This window comes from Primulina eburnea, chromosome 4 (assembly GCF_022965805.1).
Source record: "Primulina eburnea isolate SZY01 chromosome 4, ASM2296580v1, whole genome shotgun sequence".
Classification (NCBI taxonomy): Eukaryota; Viridiplantae; Streptophyta; class Magnoliopsida; order Lamiales; family Gesneriaceae; genus Primulina; species Primulina eburnea.
Window position 1 is genome coordinate 38,672,745 of NC_133104.1, and position 23,482 is coordinate 38,696,226.

The 23,482-nt window shown below is 32.9% G+C and overlaps 3 protein-coding genes across 4 annotated transcripts; 2 read left to right on the forward strand and 1 right to left on the reverse strand.

The window, feature by feature from the left end:
* Window positions 1–8,815: 8,815 nt before the first annotated feature.
* Window positions 8,816–11,704, forward strand: LOC140831179 (F-box protein SKIP8-like). The gene is made up of 4 exons (XM_073194978.1): window positions 8,816–8,981; window positions 9,233–9,491; window positions 10,208–10,404; window positions 11,239–11,704. Exons 2-4 carry the CDS (start codon window positions 9,282–9,284, stop codon window positions 11,495–11,497), a joined length of 666 nt encoding a protein of 221 aa, XP_073051079.1. The 5' UTR covers window positions 8,816–8,981; window positions 9,233–9,281; the 3' UTR covers window positions 11,498–11,704.
* Window positions 11,705–13,063: 1,359 nt separating this feature from the next.
* On the forward strand, window positions 13,064–14,923 carry LOC140831180 (probable WRKY transcription factor 53). The gene is made up of 3 exons (XM_073194979.1): window positions 13,064–13,694; window positions 13,794–13,922; window positions 14,156–14,923. The coding sequence occupies exons 1-3, from the start codon at window positions 13,390–13,392 to the stop codon at window positions 14,778–14,780; spliced, it is 1,059 nt and encodes a 352-aa protein (XP_073051080.1). The 5' UTR covers window positions 13,064–13,389; the 3' UTR covers window positions 14,781–14,923.
* LOC140831181 (uncharacterized) lies at window positions 14,455–16,798 on the reverse strand. Of its 2 annotated transcripts, XM_073194982.1 has the most exons (4): window positions 16,328–16,798; window positions 15,772–15,789; window positions 15,519–15,680; window positions 14,455–14,590 (listed from the first exon to the last, which is right to left on the reverse strand). In XM_073194982.1, the coding sequence occupies exons 1-4, from the start codon at window positions 16,722–16,724 to the stop codon at window positions 14,580–14,582; spliced, it is 588 nt and encodes a 195-aa protein (XP_073051083.1). In that variant the 5' UTR covers window positions 16,725–16,798; the 3' UTR covers window positions 14,455–14,579. The 2 variants fall into 2 exon arrangements, with proteins under 2 accessions (XP_073051083.1, XP_073051081.1); XM_073194980.1 differs by lacking the exon at window positions 14,455–14,590 and having other exon boundaries at window positions 15,187–15,680.
* Window positions 16,799–23,482: the final 6,684 nt, after the last annotated feature.

Genomic DNA, 23,482 nt, shown 5'->3' on the forward strand with positions numbered 1-23,482 from the left:
TGTTCTTGTTTATATTATTTTTGTAATAATATTTATTATGAAAATAATAGGTGAACTACAAAATTTGGTAGGGCTAAGAGTCTTCTGGTGAACAACAAATATGGATAAATATTAAAATATATAATATCCAGTAGATTTTTGGCATGCGACTTTGTTCTAATTCAATGATTATGCATGATTCTAAATTTTAATTATATCACAAGTTAACTCATGCCTAATATTTTTCTATGGTTTAAGAAAATTTGTGTGACTTTGTATTATATTTTTACGGCTGATTTTCTAAATGTCAAGGCACCATTTTTCATTTGTGTTTTTTTTAAGAAGTGAAATGAATATCTATAAAACGATGACATTAATAAGGCGTCTTCTCTTTATTTTAAAAAAAAATATTGTAAAATTTATACAAATTGTGAATAATATAAATTAATATTTAATTTGAGAGTGATTTATACTTTTTATTGCTCGTATATACTTCAATTTTTTGTTATTGTACTAAATAAATTATTTTTAAACTTTGAGTTATCATTTTTTTTCTTATCGAGGTTGTTTGTGTTATGATTTTTTTATTCGTTTTGGTTAGTATTATTGGCGGTAATTGATTTTTCTGATATTATATGATGTGTCTTGTTGTTTATATAAAAATAAGTATGAGAGTACACCAATAAAAGCCACGTATTTTGGGTCTTCTGTTCTACGAAGAGAATAATAAATGGTTTATGTGAATTATATAATTTCTTGGTTTTTCATACTTATAGTCTACGAAATGCGTCAAATTTTGAATAAAAAAGTTAAGACAAACATAATGGATGAAAAAAAAGAGACATGTTAAATAACAAAAAATAATGTTGTATATTACTATGTTGGGTGCAATAATTGTCCCTGCTTGGTAGAGCGGTCGAACCGTGGTGCTTGAGCTGTTGTGCGGTTTAAAAGATTTGAGTTGCACCATTACTACTAGCTATAGCTTTTGGTAAAGCGGCAAGCGCTCGATCCTATAATTGGTATCAGAGCCAAGGTCACGGGTTCGATTCTCATTGATTGCAGGGAGTGCAATTATTGGGATGGAGATTGTTGGATGCAATAATTGTCTCTACTTGGTAAAAATCATTTAACAACAAAAAAATAGTCGGAAAAATAAGATTATCAGATAAAAACAATGTAGAAAACCAAAAAAATGTCGTGATAAAGAAGCAAACTACGAGGATGTCAGATCCCGGATAAGGATTGTAAATAACATAATAGATGTTAAAGACGATCAGAAACTTACTGAGCATACCAAAATAATTATATGTATATTATAACAAACTACGACAAAGAGTTATTGAGTTGTCAAAATCAACCAAGAAGCATATTGGAAAAAGTGTCAAGTAGATAAGATAATTTCTCTGATCCATATACCGTCTATGGTCATATTTTTTTTAATGGCTTAGTTTGTTTCGGTTGATAAATGTTATTAGCCATGTTTTAATTCATTAAAATATTATCAAAATTTCGAACATATATTTTCAGCAGTTTAGGCTTTTACGTGCAACGCACGTACATTTTTCTAGTCTATATAAATATATGAATTGAATTGTGAATTTACATAAATATTCTTACTTTCATTTAATATTAATCATTAATATACATTTTCATATTAATAAAAATATATGAATTGAATTGTGAATTTACATAAATATCCTTACTTTCATTTAATATTAATCATTAATATACATTTTCATATTAATCATTAATACATATTTTCTTTTTCTTTTTCTATTTCATAAATTAAAATTAATTAATTAAAATCTATCTATATGTATACTATCCTTACTTTCATTTAATATTAATCATTAATATACATTTTCATATTAATAGAAATATATGAATTGAATTGTGAATTTACATAAATATCCTTACTTTCATTTAATATTAATCATTAATATATATTTTCATATTAATCATTAATATATATTTTCTTTTTCTTTTTCTATTTCATAAAATTAAAATTAATTAATTAAAATCTATCTATATCTATACTATACTAATATAAATATGTGAATTGAATACATGTTTTCTTTTTCATTTTCTATTTCATAAAATTAAAATTAATTAATTAAAATTAAATTAATCTATCTATCTATACTAATATCTATATATGAATGTGAATTGTGATTACATTGACATCAAATTCACACAAAATCACTTTATTTTTTTTCCCAATTTCACAGAAAATCACTTTATTTTTTTATATTACAATTTGTCATATTAATGGTGTTATTTAAGTCATTTTTTATTTTAGTTTAATAAGATCATTAATAGTGTATTTAACTCAATCAAACTAACTATTATTTTAATTTACTTTAAATTTAATTTTAAATACTTAAATTTATACATTGCCGTCAGATAATAATAAGAAGACAAAAGAGATGAGTCGGATTGAATAAAAATAAAGTATTAATAAATATTAAGGTCATACAAAATTTCTTTCTCTCATTTAGAATAAAAATATTTTCAGACTCCTCATGTGTCAATAGAAATATATGATTGAGAGAAATATTTTTCTGTAATAGATTTCAAACACTGTTTTTAAGTTATTTAGTCAATTTTTTTATAAATGCTGCTAAATAAATATTACTAAATAATATGCTCTATTTGATCATTTTTTGTTCTTGCAATGAGAGGTGTTTTTTTACCCTGGCGTTAACATGTTTGATTGTTATATGTCATTTGTATTGATCATGTAATTGTGTTTGGATTGTTTTTGTTATTTGTTTGTTTGCACAAAGAAAAGAGAAAACAAAATCAAATATCCAACAAAAATGATTATTTTTCAATTTTTAATTATTAAGATATTTTGTTATTTTTTAAACACATAATGCATGTTTTCTGTTTGCTTAGATTACTTAGTTTAAAGTGAATTAGAAAATATTAAAAAATTGAAATATTCTTCGTTTTTACCTTATGTCTCAGAATATCAAGAGATAATATCTTTTATTTATTGGGACAAATATATTTCCAAACTTCTGTATATAAATCAATATTTAAATTTTTTACGACATTATTATATTATCTAATCAATTTTTTACTTAGATTGATAGAAGGCATTTTAATTTGAGTTTTTATGTTCTTGTTTATATTATTTTTGTAATATTATTTATTATGAAAATAATAGGTGAACTACAAAAATTGGTAGGTCTAAGAGTCCTCTGGTAAACGACAAATATGGATAAATTATTAAAATATATAATATCCAGTAGATTTTTGGCATGCGATTTTGTTCTAATTCAATGATTATGCATGATTCTAAATTTTAATTATATCACAAGTTAACGCATGTTTTGTTGTTGCTACATATATTTTGTCAATAGTCTAATATTTTTCTATGGTTTAAGAAAAATTGTGTGACTTTGTATTATATTTTTACAGCTGCTTTTCTAAATGGTTTTATTATGATTTCAAGGCACCATTTTTCATTTGTGTTTTTTAAAGAAGTGGAATGAATATCTATAAAACGATGACATTAATAAGACGTCTTCTCTTTATTTAAAAAAAATATTGGAAAATTTATACAAATTGTAAATAATATGGGTTAATATTTAATTTGAGAGTGATTTATGCTTTTTATTGCTCGTATATACTTCAATTTCTTTGTTATTGTACTAAATAAATTATTTTTGAACTTTGAGTTATCATTTTTTTCTTATCGAGATTGTTTGTGTTATGATTTTTTTATTCGTTTCGGTTAGTATTGTTGACGGTACGTAATTGATTTTTCTGATATTATATGATGTGTCTTGTTGTTTATATAAAAATAAGTATGAGAGTACACCAATCAAACCACGTATTTTGGGTCTTCTGTTCTATGAAGAGAATAATAAATGGTTTCTGTGAATTATATAATTTCTTGATTTTTCATATATATAGTCTACGAAATGCGTCAAATTTTGAACAAAAAAGTTTCAACAAACATAGTGGATGGAAAAAAAAAGACATGTTAAATAAAAAAATATGTTGTGTATTACTATGTTGGGTGCGATAATTGTCCCTGTTTGGTAGAGCGGTCGAACCGTGATGCTTGAGCTGCTGTGCAGTTTAACAGATTTGAGTTGCACAATTACTACTAGCTATAGTTTTTGGTAAAGCGACAAACGCTCAGTCTTACAATTGGTATCAGAGCCAAGGTCACGGGTTAGATTCTCATTGATTACAAGGAGTGCAATTATAGGAGGAAGATTTTGGGTGCAATAATTGTCCCTACTTGGTTGAGCGGCCGAACCGTGGTGCTTGAGCTGTTGCGCGGTTTAAAAGATTTGAGTTGCACAATTACTACTAGCTATAACTTTGGTAAAACGGCAAGTGCTCAGTCCTACATACTATGTCCTAATTTCTGTATGATATAATTCAAGCACATTTTTTTTATAGATATTTGAAATTAGGTCCAACTAAGTAACATGAAACATATACATATATATTAATTAATCATATTTAAAACAAAATTTTAAGATCAAGAATGATTCAGATTTAAATTTCAACGAAGCACAATGAAGAAGAAATTGAAGAATTGTATGTGTGCATTAAGTGTTATATAATGATTATGTTGCTACTTCATGGTTGTGCGACATATAAATGTCATATTTTTCAATAAAATAGTTTTTCAAAAAGAAAAAATTCTTCATTCAGAAAAAACTACATGAAAAACAAATTGTACATAATTTTCATTCTATTATAATGGTATGAGAACAATTCTAAAGCTTTGTTGACACAATATAACAGACGAATTATGTGCATTTTATTGAGACATCGAGCCAGTTTCACTTTATTTCCTCCAATATTATCTCGATATATTTCGAGGTGATACGAGATTGTTTTTGTCTCTTTTTTAAGTCAAAGTGTCTAACCAGCTAATTCATAACATATATGATGTAGCATAGAAAACTCTTTGTCAAGTAAATTCACTAATTAGCCAAATATTGAAATTCAAATAAAATTCTGCAATATTTCATCAAATTAATTTTGACTATCGTAAAATGCTCATGAAATCTAAATGGTTATATTATTAGATGAGATATTGAATAAAACAAATACTTTGACATATATTAGAATGATATCTCATATGCATATCTTAATTACATTATTCGTATCTATTCTCAAGATTTTTAAAATACAATAAATAATTTTGTATGTCGTTCTACAAGATAAAATATTATAAAACAAAATATAAACTCGCTAGAAGAAAATTTGTTTTGTTTCAATGAATAATATAATATTATGTTATAAACGCAACAAATGAGATTGAAACTATATCATCCTCATGACATGATGCACGCAATCATTATTGCAAAGCTTCCAAAAAATGACGATCAAAGATGATTTTCTTGAATTGTGTCAAATTAAATGAGGACACAATTCTAAGATATAGTCATTTAAAGAGATTTCAAGTAATTTTTCTCACAGTGATTGAGAAATAGTTGTTGAAAATTTATTAATCTTATAGCTATAGACGATCAGATATTTGCTGAGCATACCAAAATAGTTATATGCATATAACAAACATAACAAACTACGACAAAGACAGGGGCGGATCCACTGTACGTAGGGCCGGAGGGGGCCACGGCCCCCTTGAATTTTTTTAATTTTTTTTTTACTATGTAAGATATATTTTATTATTTAGTATATATATTATTTGACCCATAAAAATTTTAAGTATCTATAATTAGTCTAATGGTTAAAGACTCTCGAGGTTTACACATATGGTCCATGTTTAATTCTTTTTATACGCTGTTTTTTGACATTGTTCTGCAATTTTTTTTTGAAAACCTAAATAACGGGCTTTTACAAAGTCCCAACTTAAAACTTTTATAGTTGGTTAATACAAACATAATCAAGAAAGCCATTTGAAATAATAACCTTTTGCAAAACATCTGCTATATTGTCGACTGACGAGTGAAATATTGTGGGACGCGAGTTCGGAGACACATCAGAAGGAAAGAAAAGGATTCTTGGAATTTTTTCTACGTTCAGGAATTGAGGTAGACCGGCCCCCCAAACATATCATTCTGGATCCGCCCCCTGGACAAAGAGTTGTTGAGTTGTCAAAATCAACCAAGAAGCATATTGGAAAGTGTGTCAAGTGGATAAGATAATTTCTCTGATTCATATACCGTCTATAGTCATGATTTTTTATTTTTTATGGCTTAGTTTGTTTCATTTGATAAATGTTATTAACCATGTTTTAATTCATTTAAATATTATCCAAATTTCGTACATATATTTTCAGCAGTTTAGGTTTTTACGTGCAACGCACGTGTATTTTTCTAGTATATATATATATATATATATATATATATATATATATATATATATATATATATAGAATGAATTATCTGTATTATTATTTATACCATATTATTATCAATATTATATTTTATTAAATTTGAGACACTAACTAATTTTGGTGATATGATCTAATTTTTTATAGAACAAAATATTATTTTTCCCAAATTACAAAACATTATTATTTTTTGTTTAATAAAAATTTCATTAAATTCATTTTAGTAAAGTTTACATCTTATCAACCATATCCTAAAGAAATACTTCTTATCTTTAATAGATATGATAATTTTCTTCCTCTGGATTTGGGGTCGGGCTGGGAAAACCCGAAAGAGAAAAAGTTTGAGAATTTTCAATCCTGAAAAAAATCGGAGACAGATATGGAAATATTCTCTTCATTTCTGAACTTGTCGCGAGTTTCTTGATTATAATAGCATTACTACTAATAATAATGATGATTTTTCTTAATAATTAACAAAAAACCTTAAATTCATATCAGGGTAATGATGACAAACCTGGACCAACATCGTTATAATTTTTAGATTATTTGAAGAGAGAATGATGATTAAGATGAAGATTTAATGTACTGGAAGTATGAAGAGAACTTTCAAACAGTTAGATAAGAAGTATGAGGGCCCGATGACGACTTAATCCCAATAGATACTAAATGGGGAATCCACGATTAAAAAAATCGGGATTGAAGACATCCTCAGCCTAACCCCGCCTCATTGTCATATCTAATCTTTATCTATACTTTGAACTTTTAAATTAAATAATCATCATTAATAAAATAAAAAATATTATTATAAAAAGTTTTAAATTTTAATATGATATTTGAATTTAACAAAAAAAGTTATGTAACACTAAATTTTTTTAATATATATTCACGCAGTTAATATGTGTGTATTTAGAATGTAAAATAACTTTTTGGATAATGTTAACTTACAGTTACAAAAAAATCACTGTAATTGATATTTACATCAATTATATCATGTCTTGAGATTTTATATTGAATTTATCATAGAATTTTGATAAATAAATTTTTGTATTAGATTTTTTTGTATTGTAAGAAATGTTGTACAAATATTGTTATACCCGTAGCATGAGACCTATTTTTCAGATACTCATTTGTATTTAAACAATTGATAAAATAAGGGTGCTAATATTTTTCCCTAAGTTGGCCTTATTTATCAAATTACTAAAATTGCACTTTTTTTTTGTATGTATACAAATAAATCGGCAAAACTTTATTTCATCAATGTCCTTAAATCTTCATTTTATTTTAAACTTCGTATCTTCAATAATATCTCTTCATTTATTTATGTTGTTTATAAATTATTGTATCTCTAATCAATATCATTCGATATTTAAATTTTCAAATATTTTATTTTAATCTAAATTATTGTAATTATTAATATTTTAACTAAAACAAAATTTTATAAAAAAATTCTTTACACCTATAATATAAATGTAGAGATAGAGTAAAATTTATTTTGGTAAATAAACTATCGATAAATTAACAAATGTATACATAAGCTATTGTAAATGACTTAATTGAAATATGAACTATTTATAAATTGACAAATTGGTACATGATGAAATTAAAAATTCAATTTTACTCTTAACCTAAATTATTTTTAAGTTCAATTACTATTATTAAATTCAATTAAGAACATACTTTATTTTCAAGATTATCTAATTTATTAATTAAAATTTAAAAAAATATATCTATTTAAAAATTATATTTGATAAATAATTATCAACTGAAATATATAACTAATTTTTTATCATATTAAAAAATATAATAAATAAATAACTTTCACCATGACCTAAATGTGTTGTTTTTTAATGATCGAATAAAAAATAATCATCATTTTAGTTATTCAAAATCTTGTATTGATATGTTAGAATTCAGAAAAATGTTCAACATAAAAGTTATAGATACTGAAAAGAAAAATCATTTGGAAAATAAAAAACGATGTTGTGAGGCTGGCTCAATCATTGATACGATAACACATCAAAAATCTCACTCATTCTCGATTTACGTAACTCCAATTACCGAAATTTTTGCACTTGATTTAGATATTTTCTTGTAAGTTTCATGGCTTTTCGACTCGTACTTCCGATGGAGTGTAGCATTCGAAACGCTGATACGACAATACCCGACTATTATGATTTTTTTTAGTCATTTGAAAACAATACATCCGGGCTATGATGAAATATATTTATTTATAATACTTTTATCAACTTGATAAAAAAATTGGTTGTATATTTGATTTGATAGTTTATCATAATATAATTTTAAATTAAATAATTTTGTTACAAATAATCAATAAAATAAACTAAATAATTTTGAAAATAAATGTGTATGGATAGCTAGTTCAATTGTTCCTAAAGTTTTTATTCATACATCGAGAGAAAAAGTGCAAATTAAAGATAGCTCGAGGGGTAAAATAATTCGTAATTATTGTTGACCCCTCGTACTTATAGCTATTTGCATCTGACCGATTCCTCAACTCTTCACTTGCGCTTCTCGTCAACCTCTGTCTTCTACAAATAATCTCCCTGTTTCCCTCTCAGCGACACATCAAACCACAACCCCTCAATTAGGGTTTCAGAAGTGATAAAATTCAAGCGAAACTTTCGCTAAGGTTTTATCCCACAATAAGGTAACATAATTTCGTTTTGACTTTCGAGACTCCCTGTATTTTATCGATTGTTTGATGAATTGTGAGAGTTATTGCAATCGTTTTTGATATTGCGATTTCATGAAACTTACAATGGAGTATATGATTTACAACGTTTTACTTTTTATGGTTTATTCGTAATTCTTCGTGACTGGGGAGCGACCTTTTTTCTGTATCTTCTCGCGAGTGAAATCAAACTGTGTCCCTTTTCAATTGGAATTGTATGAATCTAGTGATTGCGTACTTGGAAGCGAGAAAAGTGAAATTGATAGAGGAGAGAGAATGATGGCGCTTTTGAATGGGAGTGAGAATGGGGAGATTGCCGTGGAGAGGCAGATAGGGGTGTCCATGATGGAGCAATTAGTGCCAGAGATCACAACGCATGCCCTAAGTTATTTGGATTATCCGAGCCTCTGTAGGCTCTCCATGACAAATTCTCGCATGCGGGAAGCTGCCAATGACGATAATGCGTGGAAGGCCCTATATCATAAGGTAGGGGTTTTTTCTTATGAATTATTAAAATTTTGTGTGACTTTTTGTTTCTTTTATGCGTTTCTTCTTTCTCATGGATTTGGTTCAGGCGGTATTATTGACTTGTTGGGAATTCAGTTGTGTGCTTCTGTACTTACAGTGTTTTAGTTTCTAGTCTATCAGACGAGAGATAGCAAGCCATTTTTTTTTGTTTTCAATGGGGTTAGAATTTATTAGTTACTCTTGCATTAGCTTCAGTTCATATTATAGATGATAAGACTTAGGTGTAAAATATAAATGATACTTGTATATAGTGCAATCAGTTAGAAAATGGGGCTTGATTACTTGAAGTCTTGTAAGTATCATCTTCATGTTGTTGTTATGACTAAAGTACTTGTAATCTTAGGGTGGTATTTTTGTTAGAATGGATGTGGTCCATCTCTGAGGGGATGGCAATTTAGAATTGATGAATACTCTTTCAAATGGTACTTCTATTCCCGAATTATTTTCAATAATAAAAAGCATTATGTTTTTTCATGATTTCTTTGATCCATAATTCCTCTATAATGTCTTGCACTGACATTATGTTTTCAATTTTAGGATTTCAATCTTATACAACATTGACCATTATGCTGATCTTGATAAAAAATGGAATTTCTTTTGGTGCATTTCTGAAATATTATGTAAAATCATGTTTTAAATTGTAAGATAATTCTGTTATTTTTTTCCTTGTCTAGGATTTCACTTTAGAACAACATAATGTAAGACCACCAAATGGATGGAAAGCTTATTATGCAGCTACAAGAACCATAGTAAACACTAATGCTGAGTTTTTTAGGATTGTTAGAGAAAGGTCACTTCCTGCAATGAGCCAGTTTTGGCTTAATGCAGATTATGTGAAGTGCTTTCATGCGACTGGCGAGTCTTTCAGTGGGTACGTGGCTTTCTATTCTTGCATGAGAATTTTCCATATTCATGCTAATCACTAGTATTTGATTTTTATTTCCATGCTTTTAAACAAATTTTCTCAAGTTATATTTTTTGTAATGGTTTAAAATGTTCATGGAATTATCTCTGTGTTCACCGTTCCTGCCGTTTATTTGAATTCTAAATTCGCTTCTGATTTTCACAAAATGAGACTCCAACAGATTTATTTGGCTGATCACCTAGCGATAGGGAATTATAAAATAATCTTTTTAGTATGTGGCTCTTTGTTGACCTTTCTTATTGATACCTATAACCTCGCATCAAGTTTGGCCTTAGAGTCTTGGAAATTTCCAGTAACATGAATTCGATGATTCAAACATGAAATGTGGAAATAAATGAAGAATTTGATTTGATAGTACATGTACTTCTTTTGGACGTGTATATGCTTATACACTATTGTCAAACATAAGCTTTGGACTTTTTCTGCCATTCCCAGAACATGTTCTATTATTTTGTCATGAAGATTATGACAGGATTTATTAATATACTAGTGGTTAAACAACAAAATCCTCTTGCTTGATGTTTATTTATCTTTGTTAGATTGCTCGGTCGTTGATCTCATAAATTTGTGCTTATAAAGTCCCGAGAAGATTTTACTAAGTCGGTAGTCGATCATATGCATGATTTGGATAAGATATGTTGTGGACAAACAACACGAGTGATTCCTTCATTGAAACTATTTGCAATTGCGTTCTACTACAACTAATTATGTTAAGACTGTTACTGTCTAAGTATATTTCCATGTTGGAATCCAGAAGCTTTATGTATCCCTCTACTTTAGTTATGATGCAGTTATGGAAAGCTGGCAGCTAGCATTTGGCTGGGACCATGTCGCTGATTTCCAAATTCGGGACGTAAAAGCTCGGGTGCTGACACATATGGCTTGGGTTACAATGAATGCTTATATTGAACTCGAAAATGGTCCATTTAATGTGACTAATGTTTATGAATTCCAGAACGGGAGATGGTATATGGTCCACCATCATACCTCAACATTTTTCGTTAATATAGGCATCGGGCACCTACCTCTGCATGGATAGTTAGCTCCACACTTGGTCACGTGAAGTCTGAATCTATCTTATCACCGAAACTCCTGAGTGAATTATTTTTCTTTCCTCTTCTTTAGCTAGGAATGACACTAAGAAATCATAAAAGCTTTCTTGGAAGATCTTATGTTTATTGGTGGATGTCAGTTAATGATAATTGATTTCAGTTACACTAAGTTGTAAACTGATATTTTTGTTGTAGTTATTAGTTATTCCTTGATATTATGTCACAACGGTGTATTCATTAAGATGTAGCAGTCTCTTCACGAGCAATTAATCTGTAATAGCTTAAGAGTGTTAAAAATTGGTTTTTAGTATCACTCAAGGATCCCCTATTATTCGGTTTGTTTCACCTTGCCCGTGCAGGCAGTGCCTGCACAGGTGATGAACGGCCCGGATCACTCCACGTGAGTGATCCGGGCCCACCTCCCTGTAAAAAAAAAAAAAAAATTGATTCGGAAAAATTCGAGCCGTTGGATCGACCCTTGCGGACACTGCCAGCAGGGGTAGGGTCGAGTTAACCCTATTATTCTCAGTTGTCAGGCAGCAGAAACCATCCAAATAATGGAGATGGCCAACTCTTGTACATAAATCGAGAACATTTGGCTGTCAACGGCACAAATATTTTGTGTTGAAAAGGTAACTGTTGGTATTATATCAAGAAATTATGTAGTTTGCAATAGTTTCTGTGCATGAACATGAGTAAAACATATCATGAAACCCAAAATTTTGCATGAGACTAATAACGATAATTGAACTTTAAATTAAGTTTAATATCATGAGTAAAACATATCATGACACCTAAAAATTCCTTTGTATTGATTTTTCAGATGGAAATACGACATTGTCTCTTTCTCAATCATTAACAAAAAACGCGTGGTTTGAATATTGTGAAATGTGATGTTAGTGTATACCTTTTTTTTATAACTCGCTATTGTCCTCCTTTGAATTATTGCCTCCACTTTCTTATTTATAACTGAATTATTGTTTTCCAAACAACATATGATTGGTTCTTTTTGTAGGTTTGAATTGGTCACCTCGTGAAGTTTTCACAACAATTACATCAAAATCGCAAAACATGCGTACTTTTTATCTGAGTTAATTTCAATACAGGTCACTCAAAATTATGTGTAAATGGGTCATATTGACATGCATAACGCAAAATGCTAGCATATCCAAAAGTTAAACCCAACTTTAGTACGGGACCGAGTCTCAATTAATTCATAATTCGGTTAATTATTTTTAATATAAAATATTCTTGTATAAAAATATCGACTATTTGTCGTTGAAATGGATTATGTCTCCTCAAATATAATACATCAAAGTTTGTCAAAATTATTTTGCACAAATTTCGATTCACATCATTTAGTTTCTAATAACCCACGATTTATATCATATATCGTTGATATAATATTGAGTTAAAAATATTATCACTGATTTTGAACAATATATTTTTAACATAAAAATTAAATTAAACAAGTCAGAAGTTTGGATCAAAGAAAAACATGGATATCAAACTGACAGATTTTTAAGGCAACTCAATCTCGTGGGCTCGAAAAGAATGAAAAGCTTGTACGTGGATGAGGGAGAGGATACCTTGTAAAAGGTTTGAAATGGTCAGTATATGGACAGAACTCACACACCACCAAACATGATTAAGACCACACTGTGATTCACTCGGTTTCTTAGTCAAAATTTCAACTCTGTTTTCTTTAAATTCTAATGCTCCGTCATTCAGTATCTCTATCCCTCCCCTCCTCATATATGCACACACAATTAGTTTGCATCACAATAAAGTAGGGTTAAGTTTCTGAATCAAATCCAATATTCAAGTAGTCTATACTTGTATGAATCTAGTGTTGCTCTGAAGCCAGATAACATTTGAAATGGAGAGTGCTGTAACCTGGCCATACAATACACTTATCAACGAACTAACACAAGGGATGGAGAAAACTAAGCAGCTTCGGATTCATTTGTCGTCGACTTCCCCATCGGAAACTCATGACTTGATACTGCAGAAGATGCTATCTTCATATGATAAGGCTTTATTCATCCTCAGGTGGGGTGGATCAAATGGAGCAACGTTGAGTACACCAGACACTTTGGTATCTGTACATGGAAGCCTAAGAATTGAAGACGTGAACAAGAACATAAATGATAATCAGGATAGTATGAATGCTTCAAAGAAACGGTAAATTTTCACAATGATGAATAACATTTTATGTGATTGATTAGGGAATCTTTTGCAAGGTGTTTGTGTGCTAACTCTGTTTCTTGACTGGTGTATCAGAAAGATGCAGCACACATGGACAGAACAAGTGAAAGTCGATTCTGAGAATGGACTCGAAGGGCATACTGGTGATGGATATAATTGGAGAAAATACGGGCAAAAATACATCCTGGGAGCTAAATATCCGAGGTAGACACTTCTTTCCGACATGGAAAGCACTAATTCTCTAAAGACAACCCAAAAATCATGCAGGAAAAGTGAGGTGGAAAACAGTCTAAAGAATTAAAATTTTCTATACTAAAATAACACGCAACAGTCCCTGCATGGTTTTTGTCTCTCTCACACTAGCGTATACAAGTACTAGTGTTTGATATAGGCACTAGATCCCAACAAAAATAACACAAGTTTATCCATGTTTGCAGGAGCTATTACCGATGTACATACCGTCTTGTTCAAAATTGCTGGGCAACAAAGCAAGTGCAGAGATCTGATGACGACCTGACCGTATTTGATATCACATACAAAGGAACACATACTTGTAGCCAGTCCACTAACACAGTTCCACCGCCAGCATCTCCTGAAAAACGGGAACTGAAACTTAACGATGGTCACAATCTTCAAGGCCAACAGAATCAAGCCCTTTCAAACTGCAAAAATTCCCTCAGCGTCAGGACCGAGGACTTGGTTAGTGAGGAAATGCCGGCCCACTTCTCCTTCCAATCAACATTTGCATTCCATGACGATGTAAATCACTATTTCCCGGCTCTTCTTGATGAAAACCACCACCAGGGGTGCACAGTTTCTCCAGAGTTAATATCTCCAGCCTCGTCAGAATCCAATTATTTTTCAGCAACAACCTACGTGAGGACTCCTAATGTTCAGCATTCAGAGGCTGATACCGCAGATATAATCTCAGCTCATGCATCCACGACCGATTCTCCAATTGAACGCATGGAGTTCTTAATTGATCCCATAAATCCAGATCCAAATTTCGAATTCAACATGCCAGAATTTTTCACATATTCAAACTTTGAACATGGACAATAAAAGGACATAGTGTGGTTTGCAATATCATGTTTGATCCTTTCCGTTTTAATTAGATGTAGATATATCTTGCAGAAATTTATCACGATGTGTAAAGATGCTAGCCAGGTATCTATATAAGTTTTATGAGAAGAAGTGTTTTTTAACTCTGTCATTCCATCATGGAGTGATATTCAATCACAAACAAGAACACACATCTAAGTTACTAAATTGAGTTTAAGGGCAGTTCATATAGACGGGAATAACCCACAAGCTTCCAGAATAGCCTCTTAAGTTAAACTCAAGCAGTAAATCCAATAACAGAAAAAAGGAGGATTAGCAAAGAAAATGACAATATCTTAACTTACAAGATCATTACATAATCTTGTCGCTCATGTACGATGATCTGGTCAGAGTTTAAGTTCTCAAGTCAAGAAAAATGATTGTAAAAAGCAAAATACACCGGTGAAAATACAATCTTGAGTATAAAGTTTACGATATCCAGCAGCATGTAAAAGTACAAAAACATGGAGATTAAACACAAAGATACAAATTGGAATTCCCTACACGGCCAAGAACCCTTCTGGCACAATCACAAAGGACATGATCTTTATGATGCCAGGCATCACATGTACGGATTGATAATTAATGAAAATAATGCCGAAGCTGGACCTTTTTTTCCCTTATGAAGGACAGGAGAGGAGTATAAAAGCATAATAATTTGCTCTTATCACCTAAATTAACGCTTATCCTCTTCTTTACCGTTGGAGGTAAACTCTGACGCGTTTCCTTTTTCGCCCCCAGCTTTTCTAAGAGCATCCCTCAGACCCAACACGATGAATAGGTTGGTGAGAGTAAGCAGTGACTCAGCTCCACCATGCAACCAGTCGACATTGGACAAGGATGTTCCATAGTGAACCTTTGCTGTGTGAAGATTCCAAATCGATATCTAATGAGAAAAGGTACAAGTTTTTTTTTAATGATAACTTGACGATGTTTTGTAGTAGAAAATTACCATAAATTCCAGCAGGTACTGCTTTGCGAGAGGCAATGCAGCAAAGACAGGAGAGGAAGGAGTTAGTAGGAGGTTAGATATTAAGTTTTATACAATAAAAATATAAGAATGATGGATCAACAAACAAGCACTCCGATTATCGTTTACACAATGATGGATCAATTTAAAAGAAAAGCAATCAGGAATGCAGCTTTATGACTGATGAGAATTTCCTCCTCCTTTAATTTTGGCATAGAGGGAGATGCCAAACATAACCAACCACCTTACCATACGCTCACTAACTACCCTTTCGTACTTTAGATAAAAGAATAATATACCTACTGAACAGCATCTGAAAAAAGAAAAGTTTCAGTATATATGAAAGGTGCATTAACATTATTTCTCCAAAACCATCTAATGCGATGATCGAATCACTTGATCAGTTTACCAAACCTGATCTTCAAAAAAAAGCTTACAGAAATTACAGCATTCATCAGTAAAAAAAAAAATCGGTTCAGCATCAGTTTCAAACCGAACAGTAAGTCATAATTCAAATGAAAACAATCAAATAGCTTACTCGTGGCACCAACAAAAGCAAGCAAGAAATAGAACCCAAAAAGAGTGAGTCTTGGGGCAGTCTTGGATTTGGTGATAAAATACAAGAATACCAGGTAAGGAAACAGAGAGAACGCAAAAAGCTGTGAAGCAATGTTCTGAGAATCAATGTTGGGTGACCATGGATCCACAGGAAACAAAAACCCATTACAAATTATCTGTTCTCCTTTCCTATAAACCATCTTGCTTCCCATTTCAGTTTCACCACAGCGGTTGAATTCAAATCTCTTGGGAGTCAAAATTGTTTCTCTGCTATACCTCCAATGCTTTACTTTCCAATCTTCACCTTTACACAGGAATGAAGAACCGGTTACCATGGGAGACTTCAACAGAGACTGAACTCGAACAGAACCTTCCATTTTTCCCCCAAAAAGCTCAAGTTGCTCTGAAGAAAGAATTCCAAACCACAAATTTGCTTGGCATCTTTATGGAACGAGCAGAAATATTTTCGACGTTCAAGATTATTTTAGCGGCCCATTACAGTCACATTATAGGCCCATTATTCATTGGGAGAACTAAGCCTAAAAGCAACTACTGGTAAGGCCCATGATCCTGATTGTAAGATTGGATTCTATGGTCTGTCATAAAATTAGGTCCACGCAAGGAAATTTACAAAAAAAAAAACAAAAAACAAAAAACAAAGGGCTCGTAATCAAACACACAGGTATCCATCGTTGGTGAAATGATAAATTGTTATAATATAAAAATAATAAATATAATTAGTTAAGACCATGAATGTACAAGTGTTTATGGTTCTACATACGGGGTTACATGTATTAGACGGAGTGAAGATTTTTGTAAAACAAATATGTAAAAGTCTACTTATTTGTATAAACCATTGGGTGGTTCTGATTTTATTGATATTTCGAGAGTTGATCTTCATCACGACAACTCGTTATACAATCTAGATTGAAAAAAGGGCATGGATATAAGAGGCGATAACCACAAATTTTAAACGTTTTTAAGACACAATGGCTCGGGGATCCCGACACAGTATCTTTGGAATCCAATATCATGCATTTTGATGCTACACGGATATGGATACTGTAGCAAATGAATGCACGCTATGACTGTGAGGGAGATTGCTAATCACAGAGTTATAAAAGCATGTTCGTAAAAGCAAAACAGTAAACAAAATAAGTATATAATTGAATATATTGTTGGTCCCACGTGCGGAATTTGAGATATTAAAATCCGAAAATAAAGAATAAACTGGACACCGAGATTTACGTGGAAAACCCCTAAAAATTATTAGGGTAAAAACCACGGGCAAGATGAAAAGAATTCCACTATAATATTTTGTGGTGTACAACTCACTCACTGTGTTTCCAAAGAGAACACACACTCTCTTAATACAGGAGAACAAACACCTCACAAATATTATAGAACTAAGCACTCAAATGCTTATAAGATGAGAGAAAACTCGAAGAAGGGATAATTTCCAAATGAAGGGAGGAGCTCTATTTATAGAGCCCCTTGACCGTGTGAACACGCGTTAAAAACGCGTATTCATATTTCCGTCAGAAATGTCCGAGAAATTTCCGCTGCATAGACAATAATTAAAACGTGTCTTTCTATTGAAATTTCATACACCTGCCTCATTAATATCTTTGTTTGCCACATGTCTATCACATTCTTCTTCCGACATTTCTCCCACTTGGAGATTTGATTGAGAATCAAACACATCTCCACACATCCTTTCAATCTTGCCATTTCCTGCTGCTTACGTTTCTGCTAGACCACTTGAGGATCTACACCACTCAAACTTATCAGTGTTCACTGGCTTGGTCAGAAAATCAGCTATGTTGTCCTTTGTATGGATCTTCTGCATATCCACGCTTCCTTCTTCTACTACTTCCCGCACAAAGTGAAATTGTACTCCAATGTGTTTCGTCCTGGAATGAAAGGCTGGATTCCTTGCGATGTGCAAGGCACTCTGACTATCACAAAACAAAGAAACATTTTCTTGTTTGTGCCCGATCTCCTCCAATAACCTTTTAATCCATATTTCCTCCTTGCAAGCCTGAGTAGCTGCCATGTATTATGCCTCTGTTGTAGATAACGCCACAACTGTCTGCAGTTTTGAAACCCAGCTTACTGCTCCCCCTGCAAGTGTAAACACATAACCAGTAGTAGATTTCCTCTTATCAGGATCACCTGCATAATCTGAATCGACATAGCCCCTGAGTGTAAAATCTGATCCTCCATAACATAATGCAGCATTCGAGGTACCCTTAATGTATCGAAGGATCCTCTTAACAGTGCTCCAATGCTCTCTTCCAGGATTCGCCATATACCGACTAACTGCTCCCACTGCTTGAGCAATGTCCGGTCTTGTACAGATCATGGCGAACATCAAACTTCCCACTGCTGATGCATATGGTACTCGAGACATCTCCATCCTCTCTGCTTCACTGCTAGGACACATCTCGGAGGATAACTTGAAGTTAACAGGAAGAGGGGTCGAAATTGGCTTACTATCTTGCATGTTGAAGCGTTGCAAGATTTTCTTCAAATAATTTCTCTGTGAAAGCCAAATCTTTCTGTTACTTCTATCTCGGTGAACTTGCATCCCTAGAATCTTGTTTGCTGGTCCCAAGTCCTTCATATCAAATTCCCTAGCCAACTGTGCCTTCAATCCTTGGACCTGATCTTTGTTGGGGCCTGCTACCAACATGTCGTCCACATACAACAGCAAAATGATATAATCATCACCAGACCTCTTGAAATACGTACAAGGGTCTGCACTCAATCTGTTGTATCCAAGGCTCATGATATAGGAATCAAATCTCTTGTACCAACACCTCGGCGCCTGTTTGAGACCGTACAGAGATTTCTTCAACCTGCAAACCAAGTTCTCTTTGCCTTTTTCCGCAAAACCTTCTGGCTGGAGCATATAGATTTCTTCTTCAAGATCTCCATGAAGAAACGCCGTTTTTACATCTAGCTGTTCTAGATGTAGGTCAAACACCGCACACAATGCCAACACTACTCTGACTGTTGTAAGCCGAACCACAGGAGAAAATATCTCATTGAAGTCAATGCCTTCTTTCTGAGCATATCCTTTTACCACCAATCTAGCACGATACCGCTCCACTTGGTTATTGCCATCACGCTTGATCTTATAGACCCATCTGTTACCAATGGCTTTCCTCCCTCGTGGTAGTGTAACAAGATCCCAAGTTTTATTCCTGTCTAATGCCTCCAACTCTTCTTGCATTGCTATCATCCACAAGGATACATCCGAGCTTTGAGTAGCCTCGTGGAAACTCGATGGCTCGCCATCCTCTGATAATAGACAATATGCAATGTTGCTTTCTGTGACATAATCTGAAAGCCAACCTGGTGGTCTTCTGTCTCGAGTTGACTGCCTCACATTGGAAACCTCAGACTCAACATGTTCTTGTTCTTCGTGCTCTGGTACTGCTTCACAAGAAACTTGACCTTCGTCTGTCTTATTTTCCACCTGAAAAATAGTAGTTTCTGAATTCGGTGTGCCTTTGTCTCTCTTTACTTTATCTTCTTCGAAGATAACATCCCTGCTGATGACAAGCTTGTGAACAGTAGGATCCCACAAGGGAAACCCCTTTACTCCATCAGCATAACCCAAGAAGATACATTTTCTGGATTTCGAATCCAACTTCGATCTTTCTTGCTCATTGTACAGAACGTACACAGGACTTCCAAATGTATGCAAATGAGAATAATCTGTCGGCTTCCCGGTCCACATCTCCATCGGAGTCTTCAGATCAATCGCCACTGAAGGAGAACGATTGATAATATAACAAGCGGTTTTAACTGCTTCCGCCCAAAATGACTTTTCTAGACCCGCAGTCCTCAACATAGCTCTTGTTCTGTCCAACAAGGTCCTGTTCATCCGCTCCGCCACTCCATTCTGTTGAGGTGTGTAAGCCGCTGTGAACTGTCTCTTGATGCCCTCATGTTGACAATATGCATCAAACTCGTCACTGGTATATTCTCCTCCATTGTCAGTCCTCAGACACTTGATTTTCTTTTCAGTATCAAGTTCAACCCGCGCTTTGAAATCTTTGAAGACCTGGAAAACATCTGATTTCTTCTTGATTGGATACACCCAACATCTCCTAGAGAAATCATCAATGAACGAGACAAAGTATCTCGCTCCTCCTAGGGATACAACCGGTGCTTGCCAAACATCCGAATGAATCAGCTCCAATATGCTTTTGCTCCTGGCAGTAGAAGTGCCAAACTTTAATCTGTGTTGTTTACTGGTAACACAGTGCTCACAAAAGGGTAGTGACACTTTTGTAAGTCCCGGCAGCAGCTTCCGTTCTGAGAGAATTTTCAAACCCCGTTCTGACATATGCCCGAGCTTTCTATGCCATAACACTGTTAATTCTTCTCCTGAACCAATTGATGCAACAGCTAATTCTGCCTCTTTGTGTGTTTCTCCCAAAAGTACATACAGATTTGCAGCAACCTTTTCCGCCTTCATAACAACAAGCGCGCCTTTCACAATTTTCATGATCCCGTTCTCGATCCGAGTTTTGCACCCGATGTCATCCAATTGCCCCAAGGACAAAAGATTTTTCGTCAGTCCTTTCACATGTCGTACCTCCTGTATGGTGCGAATGGTGCCATCAAACATTTTAATTTTGATAGTACCGACCCCAGCGATTTCCAAGGCATGATCATTTCCCATGAATACAGATCCTCCTGAGACTGGTTCATAATGATCAAACCATTCTCTCCGAGACGTCATGTGCCACGTCGCTCCTGAATCCATAATCCATGTGTCACCAAATTTGTATCTGCCTTCCGCAACAGTTGCTGCTTCGCTGAATAATATTTCACCACTGCCTGAAGTACTGGCCACATTTCCTTCATCCGTAATCTCCACCGGTCTATCTCCAACAGCCGCCAAGCAATTCTCATTTCTTAAAACTGCTTGTATCTTTATTTTCCACAGCATAAAATTGCTTCCATTGAACTTTGCTATCTCGTACCTTCCCGCCATTATGTCTACGACAATTTTAGTAGACCGGACAAAATAATCCCGCCTTAAAAAAAAATCTCAAAAAATCTTTTCTGATGTGGAAGATCAGTCTAGGCTGCAACCACAGAGCATACTCAGAATTTTAAGAAATTTTACACCAAGGCTCTGATACCACTTGTTGGTCCCACGTTCGGAATTTGAGATAATAAAACCCGAAAATAAAGAATAAACTGGACACTGAGATTTACGTGGAAAACCCCTAAAAATTATTAGGGTAAAAACCACGGGCAAGATGAAAAGAATTCCACTATAATATTTTGTGGTGTACAACTCACTCACTGTGTTTCCAAAGAGAACACACACTCTCTTAATACAGGAGAACAAACACCTCACAAATATTATAGAACTAAGCACTCAAATGCTTATAAGATGAGAGAAAACTCGAAGAAGGGATAATTTCCAAATGAAGGGAGGAGCTCTATTTATAGAGCCCCTTGACCGTGTGAACACGCGTTAAAAACGCGTATTCATATTTCCGTCAGAAATGTCCGAGAAATTTCCGCTGCATAGACAATAATTAAAACGTGTCTTTCTATTGAAATTTCATACACCTGCCTCATTAATATCTTTGTTTGCCACATGTCTACCACATTCTTCTTCCGACATATATGAGTATCGTCGTGTATACAAGAACAAAACCGAATCGAGACCTGTAGCAAAGACAGTTCTTTTAAAACAAATTTGTCAACTCCGATTTCTGCTTCGAAGATTTAATAAGCGAGTAAATGGTGGCATGACTTAGCTAGGCGATTTTTGCCTTAATCGGTCCAACATTCGACGCCACCCAGATCGCGTTCGTACATTTGTACACAAATCAAACATTTTCTATTTCAAATCGAGCCCTTGATTTGCACCCCTCTACGTCGGAGCCTCTTCACCAATCATTCTTACACTTCCATAAAATGTAACACAAATAAAATGGTAAAGAAAGTAGCGGTCTATTTAAGTATGTGAAGGGAAATATGTTTTCTTTATTTAATTGATATAATTTCTTATCTTAAATAATTTCCCTAATATTATCTTTTCTTTGTTGATTTGATTGAGTATAATATTTAATTGTGGTTTTGCCTTTCTAGATAATTATGTTAAAATTTTATTGTGATATAATATCATGTGGAATATTTTGTTTTACTTTTCTAGATATTATCTTTGTGATAAATATCTTCTAGATATTATATTTATGATAATGATTTAATGAGATATGATATCAATATTTGAAAAGAGTTTATTTCTAATTAGACTCTCACTTTCCTTGTGAAATAGGTTTCCTTGAGAGTGAGTCTCATGTGAGACCGTCTCACGGATCATAATCTGTGAGACGGGTCAAATATACCCATATTCACAATAAAAATTAATACTCTTAGCATAAAAAGTAATACTCTTTTATGGGTGACCCAAATAAGAGATCCGTCTCACAAATAATACCCGTGAGACCGTCTCACATAAGTTTTTGCCTTTCCTTGAAGAATAAAAGTCTACATCTATAAATAAGAGAAAAAAGACGTTGTTGAAGCTCTCTCTCACTCTCTCTTCTCTTTCTTGTGCACAAGCCTTCTCGATTATTCATACACGCACTTTGGAGAGAGCTCTTGGATTGAGGATTCACGCATACTTTTAAGAGAGAGCTTTTTCGATTTATATGGTTTTCACTCTTCGCTTGGAGGTTTTCATGAATGCATAACTTATGCACTTTTGCACGTTCAGAATTTCAGATAAAACTTTATTCAAGAGACGTTGCTGTTTTGAAGAGTGCTGGTTTACGTGTTGCCCTGAATGCTGCCAACATCTATAGACAACATCTGTAACGATGTTGGCTGAAGATCGTGTTTAGCTGCTCGTGTTTTTAGGGATCTCGTTTTTGCTTTCTTATTCATGTTTTAATATTGTTGGTTGTTTTTAGAAAGCTTTATTTTCTCAAAGTGTTGAGGAAATTGATTTTTGTAAAAATCACTAGTGATAGGTTTGTGTAAACGATTTGGTTTTTCTAGTGATTAATTTTTGCCATAAGGCACCGCACAAGTATTTATACTTGTGCATATTTAATCTTGTACATCTATTTATTTAAAGTGAATTTGTGTTATT

Excerpts from the sequence above, each read along its gene's own strand:
- LOC140831181 (XM_073194980.1), bottom strand. The coding sequence starts at position 16,724 with ATGGAAGGTTCTGTTCGAGTTCAGTCTCTGTTGAAGTCTCCCATGGTA.
- LOC140831179 (XM_073194978.1), top strand. The coding sequence starts at position 9,282 with ATGATGGCGCTTTTGAATGGGAGTGAGAATGGGGAGATTGCCGTGGAG. Across the intron at positions 9,492-10,207 it reads GGAAGGCCCTATATCATAAG|GATTTCACTTTAGAACAACA; the intron begins GTAGGGGTTTTT and ends TTCCTTGTCTAG. Across the intron at positions 10,405-11,238 it reads ACTGGCGAGTCTTTCAGTGG|TTATGATGCAGTTATGGAAA; the intron begins GTACGTGGCTTT and ends CCTCTACTTTAG.
- LOC140831180 (XM_073194979.1), top strand. The coding sequence starts at position 13,390 with ATGGAGAGTGCTGTAACCTGGCCATACAATACACTTATCAACGAACTA. Across the intron at positions 13,695-13,793 it reads ATGAATGCTTCAAAGAAACG|AAAGATGCAGCACACATGGA; the intron begins GTAAATTTTCAC and ends CTGGTGTATCAG. Across the intron at positions 13,923-14,155 it reads CTGGGAGCTAAATATCCGAG|GAGCTATTACCGATGTACAT; the intron begins GTAGACACTTCT and ends CCATGTTTGCAG.